This window comes from Cyprinodon tularosa, unplaced genomic scaffold (genome assembly GCF_016077235.1).
Source record: "Cyprinodon tularosa strain WSP-4 unplaced genomic scaffold, ASM1607723v1 ctg176, whole genome shotgun sequence".
In the NCBI taxonomy this organism is placed as follows: Eukaryota; Metazoa; Chordata; class Actinopteri; order Cyprinodontiformes; family Cyprinodontidae; genus Cyprinodon; species Cyprinodon tularosa.
The window spans coordinates 343,164-362,980 of NW_024038582.1; the positions used below are offsets into that span (position 1 = coordinate 343,164).

At 38.1% G+C, this 19,817-nt stretch overlaps 1 protein-coding gene across 3 annotated transcripts; it reads left to right on the forward strand.

Moving 5' to 3' along the window:
• Window positions 1–966: 966 nt before the first annotated feature.
• raf1a (Raf-1 proto-oncogene, serine/threonine kinase a) lies at window positions 967–17,897 on the forward strand. 3 transcript variants are annotated; one of them, XM_038281823.1, is made up of 18 exons: window positions 967–1,190; window positions 4,537–4,763; window positions 4,859–4,971; window positions 5,066–5,168; window positions 5,267–5,424; window positions 6,647–6,736; window positions 9,487–9,643; window positions 10,039–10,158; window positions 10,337–10,361; window positions 11,632–11,738; window positions 11,821–11,932; window positions 12,009–12,093; window positions 12,315–12,491; window positions 12,568–12,614; window positions 12,733–12,851; window positions 14,425–14,556; window positions 16,724–16,858; window positions 16,949–17,897. In XM_038281823.1, exons 2-18 carry the CDS (start codon window positions 4,563–4,565, stop codon window positions 17,087–17,089), a joined length of 2,022 nt encoding a protein of 673 aa, XP_038137751.1. In that variant the 5' UTR covers window positions 967–1,190; window positions 4,537–4,562; the 3' UTR covers window positions 17,090–17,897. The 3 variants fall into 3 exon arrangements, with proteins under 3 accessions (XP_038137751.1, XP_038137750.1, XP_038137752.1); XM_038281822.1 differs by lacking the exon at window positions 967–1,190 and adding an exon at window positions 2,107–2,395; XM_038281824.1 differs by lacking the exons at window positions 967–1,190; window positions 10,039–10,158 and adding an exon at window positions 2,110–2,395.
• The last annotated feature ends 1,920 nt before the right edge of the window (window positions 17,898–19,817 follow it).

Here is a 19,817-nt window from a genome sequence, read left to right on the forward strand (position 1 = left end):
GTAACATCCTAAGAATCAAATCTAAATAATTCTCAACCAGCTGTTAAGCATGGTGGTAGCCACGTCATGCCTATTTCTGAGCCAGCAGTAGTTTTAAAGGATTGGACAAAGTGGGTAGCATAATAAAACAAGCACCAACTCTAAATTCTTTAACATCAAGCAGGTGCTTGCAGTTTGGAGATAGTTGGTCTTTCCAGCTGAGCCACGATCCCAAACACACATCAACCGTAGTATTGGAATGGATGAAGTATTATGCTTCTGAAATGTCATAATCCCCACTTGGATTTTGGATGGAAACAAAAAGTGTTTGGTTTCTCTGCAACTTTTAAAAATAAACCCTCACACACACACACACACACACACACACACACACACACATATATATGTATATATATATTTATTAAGAGTTTGTATGAAAATTCAATGTTTAAAACTTGATTGAAGGAGTTACGATGACCTAAAAGTTCTGTTGCGTTTCTACCACCTGCTACTCTTTAAAAAGTCCCTAATGGATTGATGGATTGTTTATTGAAGGCAGCAAAACTGTCAGAGGCAACCATTGGAGCTGCAAGCATCTCAGCTAAGAGTGCTCAGTGCATGGATCAATAGGTGGAAGATGCGCTCATCATTCTTAAGGTGGACTTGGATCTAAAGCTCCAACACTAGGTTTTAGTTTTTTTAAAATATCGTCATTTTAGAAGCTGGCACACATTTGAGTAAGGGAATTAACTGCAATAATAACCTTCATGGCAATATTTCAAAGCCATTAAGTTCTATTCTAATTAAAAGCAGGAGTAGAGTTGAATGTGGAAAAGGATGCCTTAAAAAGCATCACAATGACAAAACCCTGCCCTCATCTTCACAGAAACATTAGTTGGTGTTTCTGTTAGCTGTTGGATTGCTTACTCATCTGCAAAGAGGCCATAGGTATTTGCATATTTTAACAAATCTACATTAATGCATATTTCGCTTTTGAACATTAAGTTTTACGCTTCAATCTCTTCTCCAAAGTGTCTGGAGCTGCCATATGGAAACAATATATGCTGAATCCATCAGGGTATAGATGACACAGGATGGTAGAAAAACTGATTCTCTCTAAGATGCTATCATAGCCTGCTGAGTGGAACTACAGGCTATTTGGGTACCCTAGGGGACTCTGACCAGGATGCCACAGACATGGTGAAGACATGGTGAGTGGAAATGGGTATGGTTTCTCAGTTATATTGTTTCAAGGTCAGTTTCAGAACGAATAAACCATTTTTAGGGTAGAAGAAATTGCAATAATGCTTGGGTATAAAAATGAAAACACCATACCACACTGTGCAAATAAGAAATACAGTGCATTTATGTCCTCTGGACAAAAACAAAAATAGATATAAGTTGCCCGTGCAACGTGCACGCACTACACATTTGTTTATATATATATATCTTTCTTTCTTTTGATCAAATTCGTCAAATGGGACACGAAGTGTACTGTAAGAAGAAAAAAATAAGGTATATTTCCAAAGATTTTTGCAGTATCCTCTTTTCCCCAGAAGAGGTCGCGCATGGTTATAATTTACTCCCTTAAAACCATCAGCTGGTTACTAATTTGCTCGTGCTTTAAAAAACAAACCTTAAACTCGTTTGAACATAAGTTTCAAATTCATATAAATGTTGTCTCAAATTTGCAAAAGGGCGATTGGCCGTTGTAAGTTTTTCTTTTTTTATGCTCACTGCTTTAAATACTACGACTCGGGACAAGGCAGGACTTTGAAGTGTGCATAAATTATGCGCGATTATATCAACAGCGGAGCGTTAAAAAATTCAGACATATCTTAGAGAGTTAAAAGCAACAGCCTCGTCTCAGTGGGAGGGTTTAAAGTTCTGTGTAATAGTTGCGCAGTGTGACTGATGTTTGCAGGTCTTGTTGTGACTGCAAGGTCCTGTTTCAAACACTGGCGTCAGATGGACGCACGGCACCAAGTCAGCCCGCTTCTCCCCGAACAACGTAAATATTGATTGTAACAGCGCCGCATTACGAAGCACTTCGTCGGACATCTACTTTGGAAAGAAGAAGAAAATCTCTGGTGTTACTTTGAAGGACCTTTTTTTTTTTTTTTGTTGTTGTTGCTCTTCCCCTTTCAACACGACTTTCAGGATTCAACATTTTCCTGCTTTTTTGGGTGGTTTCTAAAAAAAAAAAAGTAGACCCACCTGTGACCTTCGCTTCTTTGATTAACGTGATATCCATCCGCGGTGGGATTATTTGATCCAACGTCTGGACTTTTCACAAACTTTGACTACTTTTCCCGTTTTTTTCCTCCTTTGAATGCGTTGCAATTATGATGATGATGTCACTGACGCCACTTTTCGCTAAAGTTATGGCGGAGCAGAACTTTTTTAACTTCTCTTGGTGAGCACGACCATCCTATAAACTTAACGCTTATTGTTTTACGCTACTTAAAGCAACGTTGGTTTAAAAAAAGCATGAAAGTAAATACAAAATGAACTAGAAATGCACGGAAGAGAGAAGTAGGACGTGAAGTGTCTGCTTGTGAGGGCCTTCGGGGCAGTATCAGTGTTTTAACTGAAACAGCCAGGCCTCGTGAAAACACGTAGCTACATTTTGCGGCTGCCGTTTGTTAGTTTTAGAAAATCACTTGTGTATTTTCATTGACTTTTTGTATATTGTAGTTTTAGATATTTTATTCGTTTTCGATGGAAAAAAGTGTGGTTTTCCACAGCCCGAGCCATTATTAAGGCTAACACGCTGACAATTACTATGGAGGGTTGCTGGTAGCATTTACAGCAGTTGGATGTCAACAAACAGTTTCACCTGAAATCAGAAATAACTTTAGAGTTATACAGTCATCCTGTGAGTAGGTTAGCGATAAAGAACGAAAAAGGAGGGGTTTTCACTCTGCTTAAATCGAATCAGTCATGTAATTTACCTATATTTATTATCATCTGCACAATACTTGGATAAAATGTCCTTCTTACTGCTTAAAATAAATGTCAGCTAAATTATTCCTTTAGCTCAATGCACACCTTTATTAAAACAGGTTTGTGTGATTTTTTGGCACCAGGAAATACTCTGCTTATGTTTGGAAATCATAAAGTTTGTGATGATAGCATATTTAATACTGAATATAACCTCTGTTAGAGTTTAAGTGCAATTAATGATAGATGAATGAAATATATCTTAACAATTCATTAATTGCTCATTATAGTAAAATTAGTCCTATTTAAAAAGTAATCTGATTAATAGGTTTATTCTTGAAATTCTGAGTACTTTTTGATGGTTTGGATAAATTCAACTATAGTTAAAGGTGATTGGTTTTAAAGTAACTGTGCCAAAATGCAAGGGTTTTGTGTACAACTGTGACTCAAACACAGTGGAACTAAATATGATTTAACATGAGATTAAAATCCTTTCTGTTGTCCACATTTGGTAATTTATGTCCTATTGTTTATAAAGTGACATATTTGGTCTTTACAATTCTGATACTGTAATGTGGCAATTTTCTCCCCTACATGAATAGCTGTACAGCTTTTCATTGTATTGCAGTGCACTTTATACTGCCTGTTATCTGTGTTTCTGTTTTGCACTGATGCCCTTTTTTGGCCACATTGCAGCTCTGAACTCAAATCCTTCAGCATGTAGGAACTTTAAAGAGCCATTTTTTGTTTTTTCATTTAGCCTTTTTTCCTTAGCTTTCCTGCACATAGAACATATAAATAGGCCTGGTGGAACAGCAGCAACACCAACAGCAGAGAGAGGGGGAGAAAAAGAAAAAGAACCACCTCTCTAGGGTCAGCAGGTCTTTGTATAAATACATTAGTGGTAATTAGGAGTTATGCAAGCTGATAGTGCACATGCATAAAGTCTCTGCCAGAAATGGGCAAAAACCCTCTGTATTTACAATATAGCACCGCAGTTTGTAGTGCAAACAAAGCTAAAAGAGAGGGTGTGTGGGGTTATGCGGGCCGTGCTTTTTTTCTTTTCGTTTTTTTTTTTTTTGGCAACTTATTTTTGTCTTTTATACAGTTAGTGTCTGAATAAAATAGGCAATAGAGGCGGGGAAAGAAAAGGTTCAGTATATTTTGTCATGCTTGCTTTAAAACTACATACCACAGAGAAATCTGTATGTAAATGTTTGCTTATTTTATGCAGGTCGATGTTCTCTTTGTATAATTTAAATAGTTGCCATTACCTGCTCCTTAAAAATTCACCTAATTATTAGCTTAATCCTACAGTTTTGCTCTCAGCAAGATTACCTCTAACCTTATAATGATGTAACTCAAATCTTTTTGTTTTGCTACATTTACTTTTAGCTGCAGATGAAAACGGTCCTTGTTGTAATCAGGTTGAGTTCATGCCATCTGTTGGGGTTTCCCTTGTGTTTAAATAAAGAGCAAGGACTGACCAGTTGTAAATTAGCATTGCTTTGTAAAAACGGACGCTACTCAGCATGTATTGGTTCTATTATTATCTGTGATAGTCCTGGCAATCAGAGAAGGCCGATAAAGGTGACGCATGTTTTCTTTTTTCAGACCATTTTAAGTGCTTAGTGTTACTGATGGAGCACTTTCAAGGAGCGTGGAAGACCCTAAGCAACGGCTTCGGCATGAAGGACTCACCGTTTGAGGGCCCCTGCCTTTCCCCAACCATGTTCCAGGGCTTCACCTGCCAGCGACGCTCCTCAGACGACAGCAAGATTCCAGATTCCAAGGCTAACAGCACGATCCGCGTCTTCCTTCCAAATCAGCAGCGCACTGTGGTAGGCCTCTGAAATTTCAGGCTCCGATTGATGCTTCAGAACTAATATATATTTTTTTTTTAAAATGTCATTATTATTCGTTGTGGTTCTGTTAGGTAAACGTACGACCAGGTATGACTCTTTACAGCTGTTTGATCAAAGCCCTGAAGGTACGAGGTCTGCAGCCTCAGTGCTGCGCCGTCTTCCAGCTGCATCCCGGACAGAGAAAGTAAGCTCAGGATATCCGATAATCAGAAGTAAGATTATTCAGCCCTCCCACTGTGGGTATTAAATACATTTATTGTGTGTCTATATATTTGTAGTAAAAAATCCCGGATGGACTGGAATACTGATTCAACCTCACTGATCGGGGAAGAGCTACTTGTTGAGGTTTTAGATCATGTCCCTTTGACAACGCATAATTTTGTAAGTAGCTTGACCAATCACAACTTCCCTTATTTGGAAATATAACTACAGGAAAAAAAATGTCTTTACACTTTTATCGTGTCTTTTTCTTCCTTTAGGTCCGGAAGACGTATCTGAAGCTAGCCTTCTGCGACATTTGCCAGAAGTTTCTCCTGAATGGATTCCGCTGCCAAACATGCGGCTATAAATTTCATGAGCATTGTAGCACCAAAGTGCCCACCATGTGTGTGGACTGGAGCAACATTAGACAACTCCTGTAAGTATACCAAAAGGGGAAAATATGTTTCTAATTAATTGGATGTCTGTCACTTGATTCTTGGTTTTAGAGCTGAAAAAGTCAATTTCTGCAGTACGAACTAATACAATACAGGAGTAGGACTTTTTCCCCCATTATCCATACATCTGAACACACACAGAGGATTAGTATTGCATGTATATTTGGTCACACATGTTTGAGAGGTAAATTTCTTTAGCACAGAAAAGATAAAAGAGGGAAGTTAAGCTGTAATGATAGCTGACTTCGGATTAGCTCACTCTTATTTGCATAGCTTTCCACACATGCACCCTGAACAGAGACTTTTTAGTTTTTCCCTGCCTGATGGGTGAAGAATCAACAGTAATTACTAACAAAGAGGAGAATCCCTTTAACCTGACAGCTTCTTTGTTGGTGCATCTTAATAAAACAGAATATTATTATTTAAATTGAAAAACTAGATATTATATGTTGTGAAATATTCAGTGTCTATTTTCTGTCACAAAAAATGAGGGTTTGATTAAAAAATAAAATAAAATAATGGAACTTTATTGATCTCACATTGGAGAAATTTACCTCTGCATTTAACCGATCCCCTGGGAAGCAGAAGGCTGCAATTGTGGGGCGCCTAGGGTTAGAGTTTTGCTCAGGGAGCCAGGTTGACAGTCTGTGGGGCTCAAACTCACAACCTCAGGATTCCAAACCCTATACCCTAACCACTAGGCCACCACTCGCCCTTACTTAAGGATTGAGACCTTGAAAAATATTTAAATGACACCATTTGAAAGATGGTTTGTTTCAAAAGCTCGTTGCTGAAGAAGGTGGCTTCTCAGATTGCAGTATCCAAGCTTAGTAAAGGAAAGTTGAGTGGAAGGAAAAGGGTGCACCCTTGAGTGTTGAGGGTTCATTCAGTGTTTTAGAGGAGATTCTCCGGCAGATGACTGCTGCTGTAGCCTTGACTTACAGGAAACGCTTCACAGTGGCATATCCCGGACATTGGTTACAACTTTCCCTTTCTTCCCTTTTTACCTCTCCTTCCTCAGTGATGTCAGAAGAACATTTAGCTATGGGAACAAAGAAGGACTGGGAGGTGTTTTTCTAAAAGAATAAAAATTCTTTAGAGCATTGCAGTCTATCTGTACATCCTATAGCAGTCACTTCCTACTTTAGAGTCAACATTTCCACAAGTTCCTACAGTTTTTTTTTTTTTTTTTTTCTTCATCAGGTTGTGTCCAACACCAGGAGAAAGTGGTTTCCCGTCCCTACCACAATTTCCGCCCCGACGTATGAGGGAATCCCTAACCCGGTTTCCGAGGTGAGCTGAACTAACTTGGCTTTACAGCGAGAAGTGATGGAGAAGAAACAGATTGCTAGTGGAACCTTTCTATGGCTGCTAACTTCTAGGAAAGCTTTACAGGGCAATACTTGTTAAATGTTCTAAGATTTATGGCTGAATTTTTAAATGTAAAACAGGTGCCGGCATCAGCCCCAGCAAAAATATATGGTTCAAAATATAGTTGACACAATTGTATGCATGGCATGGCCACCGCAATGTAATGACCTACAAAATTGAACATCAAAGCGGTTATTTCCGATTGCAATATTTCTCATATTGAAACTGCGATGATGAGTGTGATTAGATATAATGTGCTGCTCTGAAAGTAACTAGATTTTGAGAAAGGCAGGCGGATTAGGTCAAACCACTTTTTAAGTTTCTAGGAGAGGTATCAGTTTTATATCTTAAATCACTCCTATTAGTATATCATTAGTCTTTGTAGTCTGTCATTGCTTTTTATGTGGGTTATTGTGTGAGGGTATAACCTTTCAGTAACCAAAGCCATTTCCATATCTGTCTTGGTCGTGTGCAGCGCAAGTGCAGGCACTACCTGCAGTGCCTTGCAATAGTATTTATACAGCTTGACTTTTTGCAGAGATTAGGCACCCTAAAACTGCAGGTTTTAATTTGTTTGGCTGATATTTCATCTGATTCACCAAACTGATGCTCAAGTGTAAAGTGTAAGGAAATGAATAGTTGACTTTATTTTCTCTAGCAAACTGAAGTGTTTTTAACATTATTGCAAAATGGCTCACACTGAAAAAACAGAGAGCATCTTAAAATCTGTGATTATTTAAAGGAGAAGTTCGGTTTTTTACACTTTAAGCCCATTTTCTGTAGTGTCCAGGATGAAATCGAATGATCGACACCAAAATTTTGACAATTGCTCCTGTCTCTGCTTTTTGGCTCATTTAGAATCCACTCCTGGCTGCTTTAGAATGGCTTCCATAGAGCATGTCCGATAATGTCCTTAAAACAACCTTAAACGTTCTTTTTTTAAAATATGCTACTCACCGGGTCGTCAGCGCTGTTCAATGACGTTCCAAAAAAAGTTTTGTAAAGAAAAAACGTTCCTGTAGTGTTTTATTTAGCATTTTGTAAATCCCATTGAGTTCTGTAGGAATAGTCAATATTCCGCTGCCACCGGAAACGGAAATGGGGCCTGTTTACACAGTTGTAGTCTTTTCGCTTCACTCTGTGTACTCCGACATCGAGGTGCTAACGTCTCTGTTAAACACTTAAAAAAACTCTGAAAATGGAATACGAAAGGTGGATTCTTGATTCTCGACGTCGGAGTACACAGAGTGAAGCGAAAAGACTACAACTGTGTAAACAGGCCCCATTTCCGTTTCCGGTGGCAGGGGAATATTGACTATTCCTACAGAACTCAATGGGATTTACAAAATGCTAAATAAAACACTACAGGAACGTTGTTTCTTCACGAAACTTTTTTTGGAACGTCATTGAACAGCGCTGACGACACGGTGAGTAGCATATTTAAAAAAAAGAACGTTTAAGGTTGTTTTAAGGACATTATCGGACATGCTCTATGGAAGCCATTCTAAAGCAGCCAGGGGTTGATTCTAAATGAGCCAAAAAGCAGAGACAGGAGCAATTGTCAAACTTTTGGTGTCGATCATTCGATTTCATCCTGGACACTACAGAAAATGGGCTTAAAGTGTAAAAAACCGAACTTCTCCTTTAAGTTTTTCCAAAGATTTTGATTTTGATTAAACTGTTCTTAACATAGATCTTTTCCTTACCAACTCATTGCTGTTGTCTGTTAGGTCAACCTTCCCCCAATCTCAAAGTTTATAAATTTATCACAATAGTATTTCCTGTCATACCATCGACATATCCGGGGCATAAGCTTTATGGCTTCCCCTGTCTTCCTCTTAACATTGCCCACCGTCCATGACCCTTATTGTGAAATTCAAGCCCACAGCATGATGCTGCCACCGCCTCGATCAATGTTATTTTTCCACAAAATAACAAAAATTATTTTCCCTCTTATTCTTCCAGTTATGGGCTACTTTGAGTTGATCTGTTGTTTAAAATGATTAAAAAATACATGCATGTATATTAGGAAATTTGTGGTTTTAAGTATCCAAATTTCAGTCAGGTGAGTTTTTTGTGTTTTGGTCTAACTACACCTTTGATCTACTTCAACATCTACTGCATGCCAATGAATATTTGTACTTGCTAAAATTAGAAAGTGTAAGCCTGTATGTGCAGACCTTAGATATGAGCAGCAGCCAGGTCATTTTAAGATTAACATACCTGGCTGGTAAGTTTTGTACTCTTTAACTGAGCCAGGACTGGTGTTGGCAAAATGCCTCTGCAACTTTGACACAACAAACAATGGCTCAAAGGGGAAGGCTGTAATAAATATTAACCAATAAGTTACTTCCCCAAAAATCTTTTACTTTAACCTTTTTTTCCCCCTTTGTGCGCTTATCCTTTTGATTAGGTGTGTTACCCACTCTGTTGTCTGTTTCTGTGTCAAAGATGTGACTTCAGCCCATATTCTAAAAAATAAATACCTGAAAAGGAGTAAACGTGACAGAAATTAAACCAGCACACCCACATTGGACTAATTTTAAAGAACTTTCTGAAATGAATGTTAGTTACAGTAAAAAGGTTGTTTATCTGTGGGTCAGCAGCTTGGTTTTTATTCCATTTATTCAATAATTCCTTTTCTTTATTCTTGTCCTCTATTTTTTTCCCAGCTCGATCCACCGAAACTCGACCCCTCATGCCTTTAACTACGCCCCACCATACCAACCTGCAGGCAGCGGTGGGCTCTCCCAGAGGCAGCGCTCCACTTCTACACCTAATGTCCACATGGTCAGCACGGCGCTGCCTGTAGACGGTAGCTCATTTGAGGTAAGCTTCGTCCAGTTGTCTTAGACCTTAAAATGCTTATATCTTAGAGATTCCCTCAGTCTTTGACTTGCATCATTTAGCTTTGTTTTAAGTCATCCTCTGAACAGTGTATTTATTTAGGCCCTAGATGGCATCTTGTTTCAGCTTTTTTTTTTTTTTTTTTTTTTTTTAATGCCCTTACACTTTTTGACTTCCTCGTTCAGTTCCAGTTTCTGCTTTATCACCATCACTAGGGTTGCATAATCAGCTCACATGTTTTTCATGATTTCTGCTCTACTTAGTCCGTTTAAACCCAAAACATGAGGTTCTTTTCTTATTTCATCCCCATTTTCTTAACTCTTCCCTTTTCCTCCTGTCTCCTCACCGGTCCTTTTATATTGTTTACTGGGGAGTAGCTAGACTGTCTGAGTACCTCTCACAGCTCCTGGTGCCGTAGATTCTGGCTGAAGAGGAAAGTAGGTTTTGTGCACTTTCCCGAGACTTTTGTTGAGGCCTCGTCTGAGAGTCCAGAAAAGGTTAGAAGGCAGAGTAACTGTGTGCGACCTGAATGCATGCCTTGCAAGTGGGTTATCTGCACTTTCATCTCAGTAATGCAGATGTCGCGTGATGAGTGGCAGATGGCATCAATTTTAGTGTTTGTGTAAGCTTATTAAAAATAACCTGTATTTTTTTGTGTGTTAATTTGTGTTTCAGGATGTCATGCGGGATCATGACTCAGGTGAGTTCCGCTTAGCATGTTAACATTATTGTTTATTATATTCCTCACAGGAACTATAAATTGTAAGCTTTTGACTTTTCACACCATTTTAAATTATGCGTATGTTTTGATCATGTAAAAGAGAAAGCTTAATATTTGAGGAATATGATGGAAGATCAAGCTGGTTGAAATGGGACATTGAGCAACTAGTTTTGGTAATTTTCATTTGTACTTCCTCAAATCAAACTTTCCCTTCTACAATTTTTTAGGGTTGCTTGTGGGTGTGGAATGTGGAAACGAATGGAAAGTTTAGATCCAGTTGCCTGAATTAAATTTGCATCCACCTTCCTTTTGAAGGTTAATTATTGGTCTCTAAGAACAGATAATGTACAATACCTTGGAAAAGTAACCTTGCCTGCAAGCTGAATTCTTGTGGTATTTGTACTTTCAAACACTCTTGATCCGTTGTAGGTTAGCCAATTATGCTGCAGCGTTATGGTTTATAGCCAAAAGCTGCCAAGCCAATAGAAACAGAACAGTGCAGGAGGACGTTCGCATAGCTGCTGCTATCACATCCGTGTTGTCGGAATCCACGATTTGATCTTTTAAAGAGGAACAGCAAGGGCATAAAAGTTTAAGTTGTTGTGGTTTCTCTTTCCATCTGCTGCTATTTCATTTGTAACCATGACTGGCTAAAACCGTTCTGCTGAAATCCCTGAACAAATTCGATTGGAGCAGTCCCTGATTTATATTGTTATTATTATCAGTTATATATATTCTAATATCTATTGTTTAATTACTGATATCAAAACTCCATGGAGTCCTGACCCCAACTTTGGGAATCTGTTATAAAGTATTAATTATTGGCTTATTGGGGTTGAATACAAACTCAAACTGTTGAGGCTTTTCATTACAGACCTTTGGAACTTTTACCACTACTCAATAGAGAGAATCGTGACAAATGGATATACAATATGATATGCCAACTGCTCTGCAACCCAGAAGATGCCATTACAGGGGTTCTATGTATTGAATAACACACCTTAGCTACATTAATGCTGCTAAAACCAAATGCTGCCAAGTTTATACTGTAGAATTATGAAACGGCTTCTTTATTTTATATAAAACATTGAAATGTTCTGGCTCAACAGGACAAAATGTTAAAAAGTTAATTACATATAAAAACTTATGCTTCAGTTTAATCACTTCTGATCAAACGGCTTGTACAAGCACTGGTAAAAATGATTAATGAACGCTGTCTTTTGGTTTTGTTGTGATTTTTCTCCTATAGCTGGAAGTTCCCCCAGCCAGAGCCCCACAGGCTGGACACAGTCCAAAGCCCCAGCTTCCCATCGAGAAAGAGCCTCATCCTTCAACACTCAGGAGAAAAATAAAATTGTATGTTCTGCCTTTTATGTTTTTAATACATGGTTTTTTTTGAGTGAATAGTTGCGTCATTCTTCGGTTCCTGTTTATGCAGAGGCCTAATCGAGATTCGAGTTATTACTGGGAAATTGAGGCCAGCGAGGTTTATCTACATTCCCACATTGGTTCAGGCTCTTTTGGAACAGTATACAAAGGAAAATGGCATGGTAAGAATGGTAAAAGATACAAACATTGCAAAGTTTTTACGTCATTGCCTCTCATCTTTAAGTGTTTCTCCTGTAGGTGATGTTGCAGTGAAGATATTAAAGGTTACTGACCCAACACCGGAGCAGCTTCAAGCATTCAGAAATGAAGTGGCCGTTCTAAGGTAATCTCTTACAGGAATATGTTTACTCTGTTACTTATGTTACTGCTAAAGAAATTCAGATATATTGTTGTCTTTTTGGTACAATGACAGGAGAGACTCTTTTCCAATAAAAAAAAAAAAACTATCAACAGTTGCAAACTGACAAATTCAGAGTGAATCATCCTCACTTCAAACTTTTATGTGACAGTGTCTTCATTTCCTCATTGCTTTGTGCTCTGCAGGAAAACCCGACATGTCAACATCCTTCTGTTTATGGGCTACATGACGAGGGACAACCTGGCCATCGTGACGCAGTGGTGTGAGGGGAGCAGCCTTTACAAACACATCCATGTCCTGGAGACTAATTTCACCATGATCCAGCTCATCGATATTGCCAGACAGACAGCTCAGGGCATGGAGTAAGTTACCAAGAACGGAGCTTTGATACAAAATGTCTCAGGCAGCATGATTCATTTTTCCTTTTCTTTTTTCCAGCTATTTACATGCAAAAAACATAATTCATCGTGACATGAAGTCCAACAGTATCCTTTTCTACTATTTTTTTCCATTCCCTTTAATGTGTGGCTTTACTGTGAGTGAAGCACAAAGTCAGCCTTTTTCCTCAGTATGTTTAGATGTAATACCTTGACATCTGCACAGACATCTTTCTGCACGAGGGGTTAACTGTAAAAATCGGCGACTTTGGTCTTGCTACTGTGAAGTCCAGGTGGACTGGGTCACAACAGGTGGAGCAACCCTCTGGATCCATTCTTTGGATGGTTGGTGCATTTCAATGAACTTGGAAAAAAAAAAGAAAAAAAAAGCCATGTCAACCTTTGAGCATCCGGTTTCAGAAACCCAGCCTTTTCCCAACTACTGAACTCTATATTCTTTAGTGTGGATGCAGTTATCGAGGGAATGAAAACTGATTTTGGGTTGTCCTTTATGAAACAAAGAATAGTCAGGGGATGAAAAAACATGCAAGAAGCTGTTTTAAAGGAAGCTATTTTGAAAGCAAAAAAAGAGCTTTCTGCAACAAAATGGTAGTTCTTAACTTCTTTGGAAACATTTTGTCGAAATGGCCAGTAGAAATCAGGGAAGATGAATAATTTTATAGCAAATAATTCAACTCCGAAGGACAACTCACAGATTTATTTTTGCATGTACTGATGTTCTACTTTCAGAAGAGCCCAAAGGGCTGCCTGTGGAGAGACCATCGCTTCTTTGTTTATTGAAATTTAACCAGGAAGCACAACGGGTTGATAACCATCGATACTTTTCCCTATCCGACTTTTCACTAATAGATTAATATTACATACAACAAGAAATGTCTTTTATTATCCTTAATTTTTACCAGATTTTAGAATAAATAGCAACACAGACTTCCATTCTAAAGCAGAGGCAGGCTAAGACTCAAAAAGCTTGGCTTTAGTCGGTAAGCTTTTGAAAGAGAAAAGGTTGAGTGTCTTTTTGCCCAGAATAGATAAAAAAAAAATCTAAAATCTTAAATACATTTAAAAAAAATGTATTTAAAGAAAACCATGTGTTAAATATTCTGGGGTAACCCTCATGTCTTTCCCTATTTTATGTAATGCTCTCTCCAAAAGCATCAGTTTCCTTAAAGGCGCAACAATCCTTTATCTTAGACAGAAAGAACTAAAGAATATTAATGTGTACATCTAAAGGTTTTTTTTTTAGATGCAATATGGTGTGACATCAAAAAATCTCTCTGTGGCATTCTCCAACTGAGCCAGCCACTCAGGACTTTAAATTTTACCCCCAAGCTGATCAGAATATTCACCCGGGATGATAGTTTGCCAAAATGAAGTTCCCTTGTTGACAGCATTTGCAGCTATGAGTTACTTAGTACTTCATTAGACATGTTTGTCTGAAAGGTGACGCTGTTTTTCTTAGTATTTATACTTAAAAAATATCCACATAGAAGGTGGTTGGTGAGAAGGGGAGGGGAAGGGGGGTTCTGGACAGAGGGTGGTCTGTTAGATGCTAAAAACCTTGAGAATCCAGAACTCAGTGGTGTTTTTTTATTTCAAATTGGAACACTTCAGTGTGATAACAAATTTGCTCCAAGACTACATAATGAATGACTGCTCAAAACGGAAAGGCTATGAAAAAATATTTATGAAATTGTAATATTATACGGTAATGGATCTTGAAAGGACAACAGAAATTTCTAAAGAGTGATCTTAGTAGCAGGAGTTTTGGCTTTTACGACACCCAAATCTCAATATATTAAAAATGTTTACAAAACTCTAATTGCTAAATTTCTTTAATCTTCATTTTATTTTTTTATTTTTATTGTAAAGTTAACAATGATGTGTGCATCATTTACAGGCTCCAGAGGTGATCCGAATGGAGGATAACAATCCCTACAGCTTCCAGTCTGATGTCTATTCCTATGGAATCGTTCTCTTTGAGCTGATGACTGGAGAGCTCCCATACTCCCACATAGCAAGCCGAGATCAGGTGAAATCCTTTACACATCTGGCTCTTCTTCAGGTGGCCAAATTTACATTTTTCATTTGTATTTCTTGGTTGTTCTCCTTTTTCGTTAAAGGTTTTATAAAGGTGTCATTGGTACCCTTATCTGTAGTAGGCAGGGATTTTGTTTGAAGAGAAATAAAATTTTCATGGAAAAGGTCAGCTTTTACAAAGTCTGTTGAACAGATGTCCAGCTTATTTTAGCAACTGAATACAGCTTAAAGTTAGAAATCTGAATATTTAAACTTTGAGATATGTTGGACTAATCAAGTTAAGGTAAGTATAACTATAAAAACTGTAAAACTATCAAAAAATTTAACTTAAATAATCCAAACTGTGCAGCAATAGTTTTCGGTATTTTGTGTGGAATAACTGTGACACTGCAATCTGACATTTTCCCCAATTTCAAATCTGTGGTCATGAAAACACTCTGCTGCCATCTGATGGGGGTTGTTGGGCTGGCCTATGGCCGACAGAGACCGACGACTTGGAGCCGCTGGCCTAATTTTAGATCTCGTAATCCAACCCTGTGAAAAAAGGGGTTCTCAAGTTTGCATTTCAGAGTTTAAGTCCTGCCTTTTTATAAAATCCATTAGGGTAGAAGATCTGGCTAATTAAGATCTGGGTTCTCATCTGTATAGAATAGGACTTAAGCGTTTAAGAACTTGTGCCTAAAATAGTATTAGGGTCTATGCAGGAACCTGTTCTTCCTGATCCGGTGGAATGACCTTGTACTCGGGTGAACTTGCAGGCACATGGAGTACTGCTGTCATCTTTTATCTCTGCACCATCATGCCCTCATACCTTTACAATGGCTGTAATGTTTTAGATGTCTGCCACCTTAGTCTATCTCACCATATTTAAAGTTATATCCATCTGAATGACCGCTGTTTCAGGGTGAATGTCGGCTTCCCTTTTAGTTCATATTCAAATATATACAGATATTTTCACTCTTTATTTTTCATATTTTGTCTCTTCTACCAACAAAAGTTGCTTTTGCTCAGCCATATTAATGCACCAGCGATACAGGAACAGCTTTAATTATTAAATGTGGCCTGAATAGTTCAATACCCCCACCCCCACCACTGAATCGAGGTAACATTATACTGCTGCAAATATCTTTTCTAAAAGGACAGCTTAAGAGAATACAAACATTACATTTCTAAAAGAACTAAAATTGAGTAAAACTCAAAATATTAAGATTAATTTTTGCATAGCTTGTAAAAGCCTTTCTGCTCATTTTCAAATGGCCTCAAGTTATCGTTGCAGATTGTATTTCTCTTAAATGTGTTTTTGTTAATGTAACAAAACATTGCAGGAAATGATACAAGTCTTTAAACTTTTTTTTTGCAAATTTATTTTTTTAGTCCTCTTGTGGTTTAGCCTATGACTGCATCAGATTGGCATGTCTAGCAAAAGTTAAATTTCTTTGCAAAATAGCTCAAGATCTGTCAGATTAGAAGGGAATGTCTAAACATTTAGTACTTCTCACAGTTTATTAGATGTTTAGTATGGACTGAGTTGCTGTTGGTGGAAGGTGGACAACTGCACCATTATCAAGTCTTTGTTGCCTTTAACAAAATTGAGCATTATTCAGCTCCAATTACGTGGTATATTAAGCCTTCTTTTCCCTGATGAAAAGAAGCATCCCTGTAGCCTGATGCTGCTAGAACCATCTCTCATTGCAGTTCTGATCTGTTTGAAGTAATTCACTTTTATTTTTTTCTTAAACACATAAAGGTACATTGCCTTCCTTTGATAGTGGCTTTGCCACGCTTCTGTAAATGCTGGAGTTTTACCATGCATGACCAGAAATTTTTCCTACTCTCCTTGTGCTGCCAGTCAGGTTAGGTGGACAGAGGTGGATATTTTTTTTTTTTAGATGTGAAAATAGTTTTTTTGGTCTAGTTTTTTATTTTTTTTATCTGGTATTGTACTAGTTCCTAACTATCTTTTTTTTTTTAAATAACACTTTTCACAAAACAATCACATTTGCAGAGATAAATTGCATCTAAGTGGAGTTTGTTTCCTAATTGGATGACTTCTAAAGGGATTTTTTTCAGGCTATAAAATGCTTTTGCGAGACTGTAATTTCTAAATCTGATTAGTTGTCCTCTCAGCTTCATCAAGTCTTTGTAACTCCTCCCATTAGATTATATACATGGTGGGAAGAGATCGTTTGTGCCCAGACCTCAGTAAGCTCTACAAGAACTGTCCCAAAGCCATGAAGAGGTTGGTGGCTGACTGCATCAAGAAGTCCAAGGAAGAAAGGCCGCTTTTTCCGCAGGTGAGCTCCTCTTTTGTTTTTGAGACAGAATCTTTAATATTTTTCCAATTAATCTGTTTGTAATTTCCCTTTATATTATCTTGTTCTTAGATCTTATCCTCCATTGAGCTCCTCCAGCACGCCCTCCCTAAGATAAACCGCAGTGCCTCAGAACCGTCCCTGCACAGAGCTGCACAGACAGAGGAAATCAACGCCTGTACTCTGACCACCAGGCTGCCTGTTTACACATAGGCTCCTCCTCAGCAAAAAAGATTATGCCGCACTATCAATAAACTCGTATTCCCTCCCTAAAGACATTTTTATAGAACAATGCACATGCAATCATTCATAAACCAATGTTAGGCAATGAATATGTTAGTAAAGGAGTTAAACGGGAGGAGGAGCATCAGAGATTATGTATGGAAGATTGCAATCAGATCCTAACATGAAGATTTCAGTGTAAGGTACTTCCCATGAGCATTAAGAAGTACATTGAGGCTTTGTGTCTGTATGGTATTTGATTTAAGTTGTATATAGAAGCACACACACGCCTACCTGAAACAACGATGAATGGACACTGAAGGAAGCTCAGGAGACGCGTGTTTCCTGATCTGTTTTCTGTGATGCCTTGCTTTTATCAGGCCTGGAGAGGGACTACTCAAGCTTAGCTGCCTTAGAAGGAAACAAAGCCTGGGCTAAGTTTCAGCACAACTTCACCTCTTCTGGTCTTCACAAAGCCACTGGAAGCAGCTCTAGTTGCACAGTAGCTGATTCTGTTTTGTCTTAAATAATTTGTTCTTTATTTAGGGCTTATTTTCGAAGACTTGAGGGTTTTTATGGCTTTCACTAAACTGGTTTGTGGATGCCCACACCCTTACTATCGTTTGGTTATCATGAGCTGGACATTCGGCATGCGTCTTAAATATTTTCAGTGATTTGGGAACTAATTTTGTTGTTTGTAACCTTGAAGAGGTAAAATGTTTTATTTTGAACTTGGTGGGAAGGTCGTCTATTCAATATTTTAATAAAATTAAGTTAAAAATCCTTTGCTGACATAGGCCGACTTGGTCATGTTTATTTTTGCTTTAGAGGAGTGTCTTTTACTCATCACATCCTGTACAGGTGCACCTCAAAAAAAAGGATTAGTCGTGTACCGGTAGGTTATTATATTTCTGTCAATTTAAATAATAAAATCTGCAAGTAATGTAAACCCCCCCAAAAATTCTGTCCCCTCATGGAATCAGAATATTTAATACAATTAGGAATAAATGGGATTTTTTTATTAAAAAACTGCTACTGGCAAGTGCTTATACTGGTTAGGGGTATGACCAATTTATAGCTGCCCAAGTCAAGTTTTTTTTTTTTTTTTTTTTTTTTTTTTAGAACTTTCGTTTTTCCTTCGTCGATCAAGAAATTTGTTTCTTTTTTATGATTTTTGCTTCTTGTGAATGCGTTGAAGAAGCTTTTTTTACTGATAAATTGTTCTTGTTGGATACTTATGTGTAAACACAGCAACCATAGCAAGTAGGTTTTTTTTTTAATACAAGGCGCAAGCGAATTAATATCTTTAAAGCTGAAATACCACATCGACTATTTCTGCACGTACCAACTGAATTGAAAAAGAGGCGACGGGAATGCAGAGCAAGATCAAGGAGACCAGATTGGAACAAGAAATTTAAGCAATCTCTTCTGTTAGTCATCATTCGCAAAATGACTTGGGGAAACATTTAGAAGAATCCTAAGCTAAAACCATGCAGCAGCAAGAATATGGCAAATTCAGCATTGTGTCTTACTGAAACATGGCTGCAATGTATCTCTGACTCCAGTGTCTCTCTGCCAGGCTTTATGACCATATGAGCAGAGAGACTTAAAGAAGACTGGAAAGTCAAAGAAGGTGGCTTGGCAGTGCTTGTGAACAACAGATGGTATCATCCAGATATGTTTATGTGAGGATTTGTCACTATTGCCGATATATTGAACTACTGGCCGTTGGTTTTCGGCCATATTTTGCCCAGAGTGATTACCAGTGCTCTGTTAGTAACCGTTTAAATTTCACCTTCCATTGCCAACGCTGCATTTGATCTAATCAGTTCCGTTTTTGCAAAGCCCGAGACACAATCAGATGCATTTGTGGCAATAAGTGGTGATTTAATCACGCCTCACTTTCTGCCATCTGCCAAAGTTAAAAACTTTGGACCTGTTTAATGCATTTATGACTCACGCATCTTTAAAGTAGGACCTTCTCTTGGAAAATCAGATCACAATCTTTTTTTTCCTGATCAGATTATAAGCCACTTTATAAGATACAACCTACAATTAAAAAAAACTGAAAGAAGATGGTCTCATGAAGGAAGGAGGAAGCCCTGCAAGTTTGTTTTGAGGATACAGACTGTGATCACTGTCAGCCAGATGTAGAGGACATCAATGCAACAAGTTAGTCTGTGACTGACTGACTACATAAACTTCTGGGTTGATAACGCCATCGCTATTAGAACAGTGAAATGCTACCCAAACAATAAATAATGGTAGCAAAGGACCACAGGATGGATTCAAACCCGGGTCAGCCACATTGAGGACTAAGCGAAGCACACCCAGTAACTACAACATTTAATTAAGGTATTTTCTAAATTGAATTTTAATATAACCAATTGCCAAGTGAGAGCATATCTGTTGCATCGAGTCATCCAGTTGATGCCCAAACCCCTGGCATATGCATTCAATATTTGGTGTATACTTTTGTATCATTTATTGCTTCATTTATGCTGCTAAAGAGGTCTAGAAGCCCAGGTCTTCTTACAGTAGATCTGGTCTTTTCCTCTTAACATTTATCAATAGATCCTCAGTGGGGATTAGTCAATCTACCTCGCATTGGGTCATTTGTACTTTTGGTAGTGTGGACAGTTCATAAACCCTGAGCGAAAATAATATCGGCTTCTCCACAGATTTTGTCATCACAAGGAAAACATGGAATGCTCTAAAA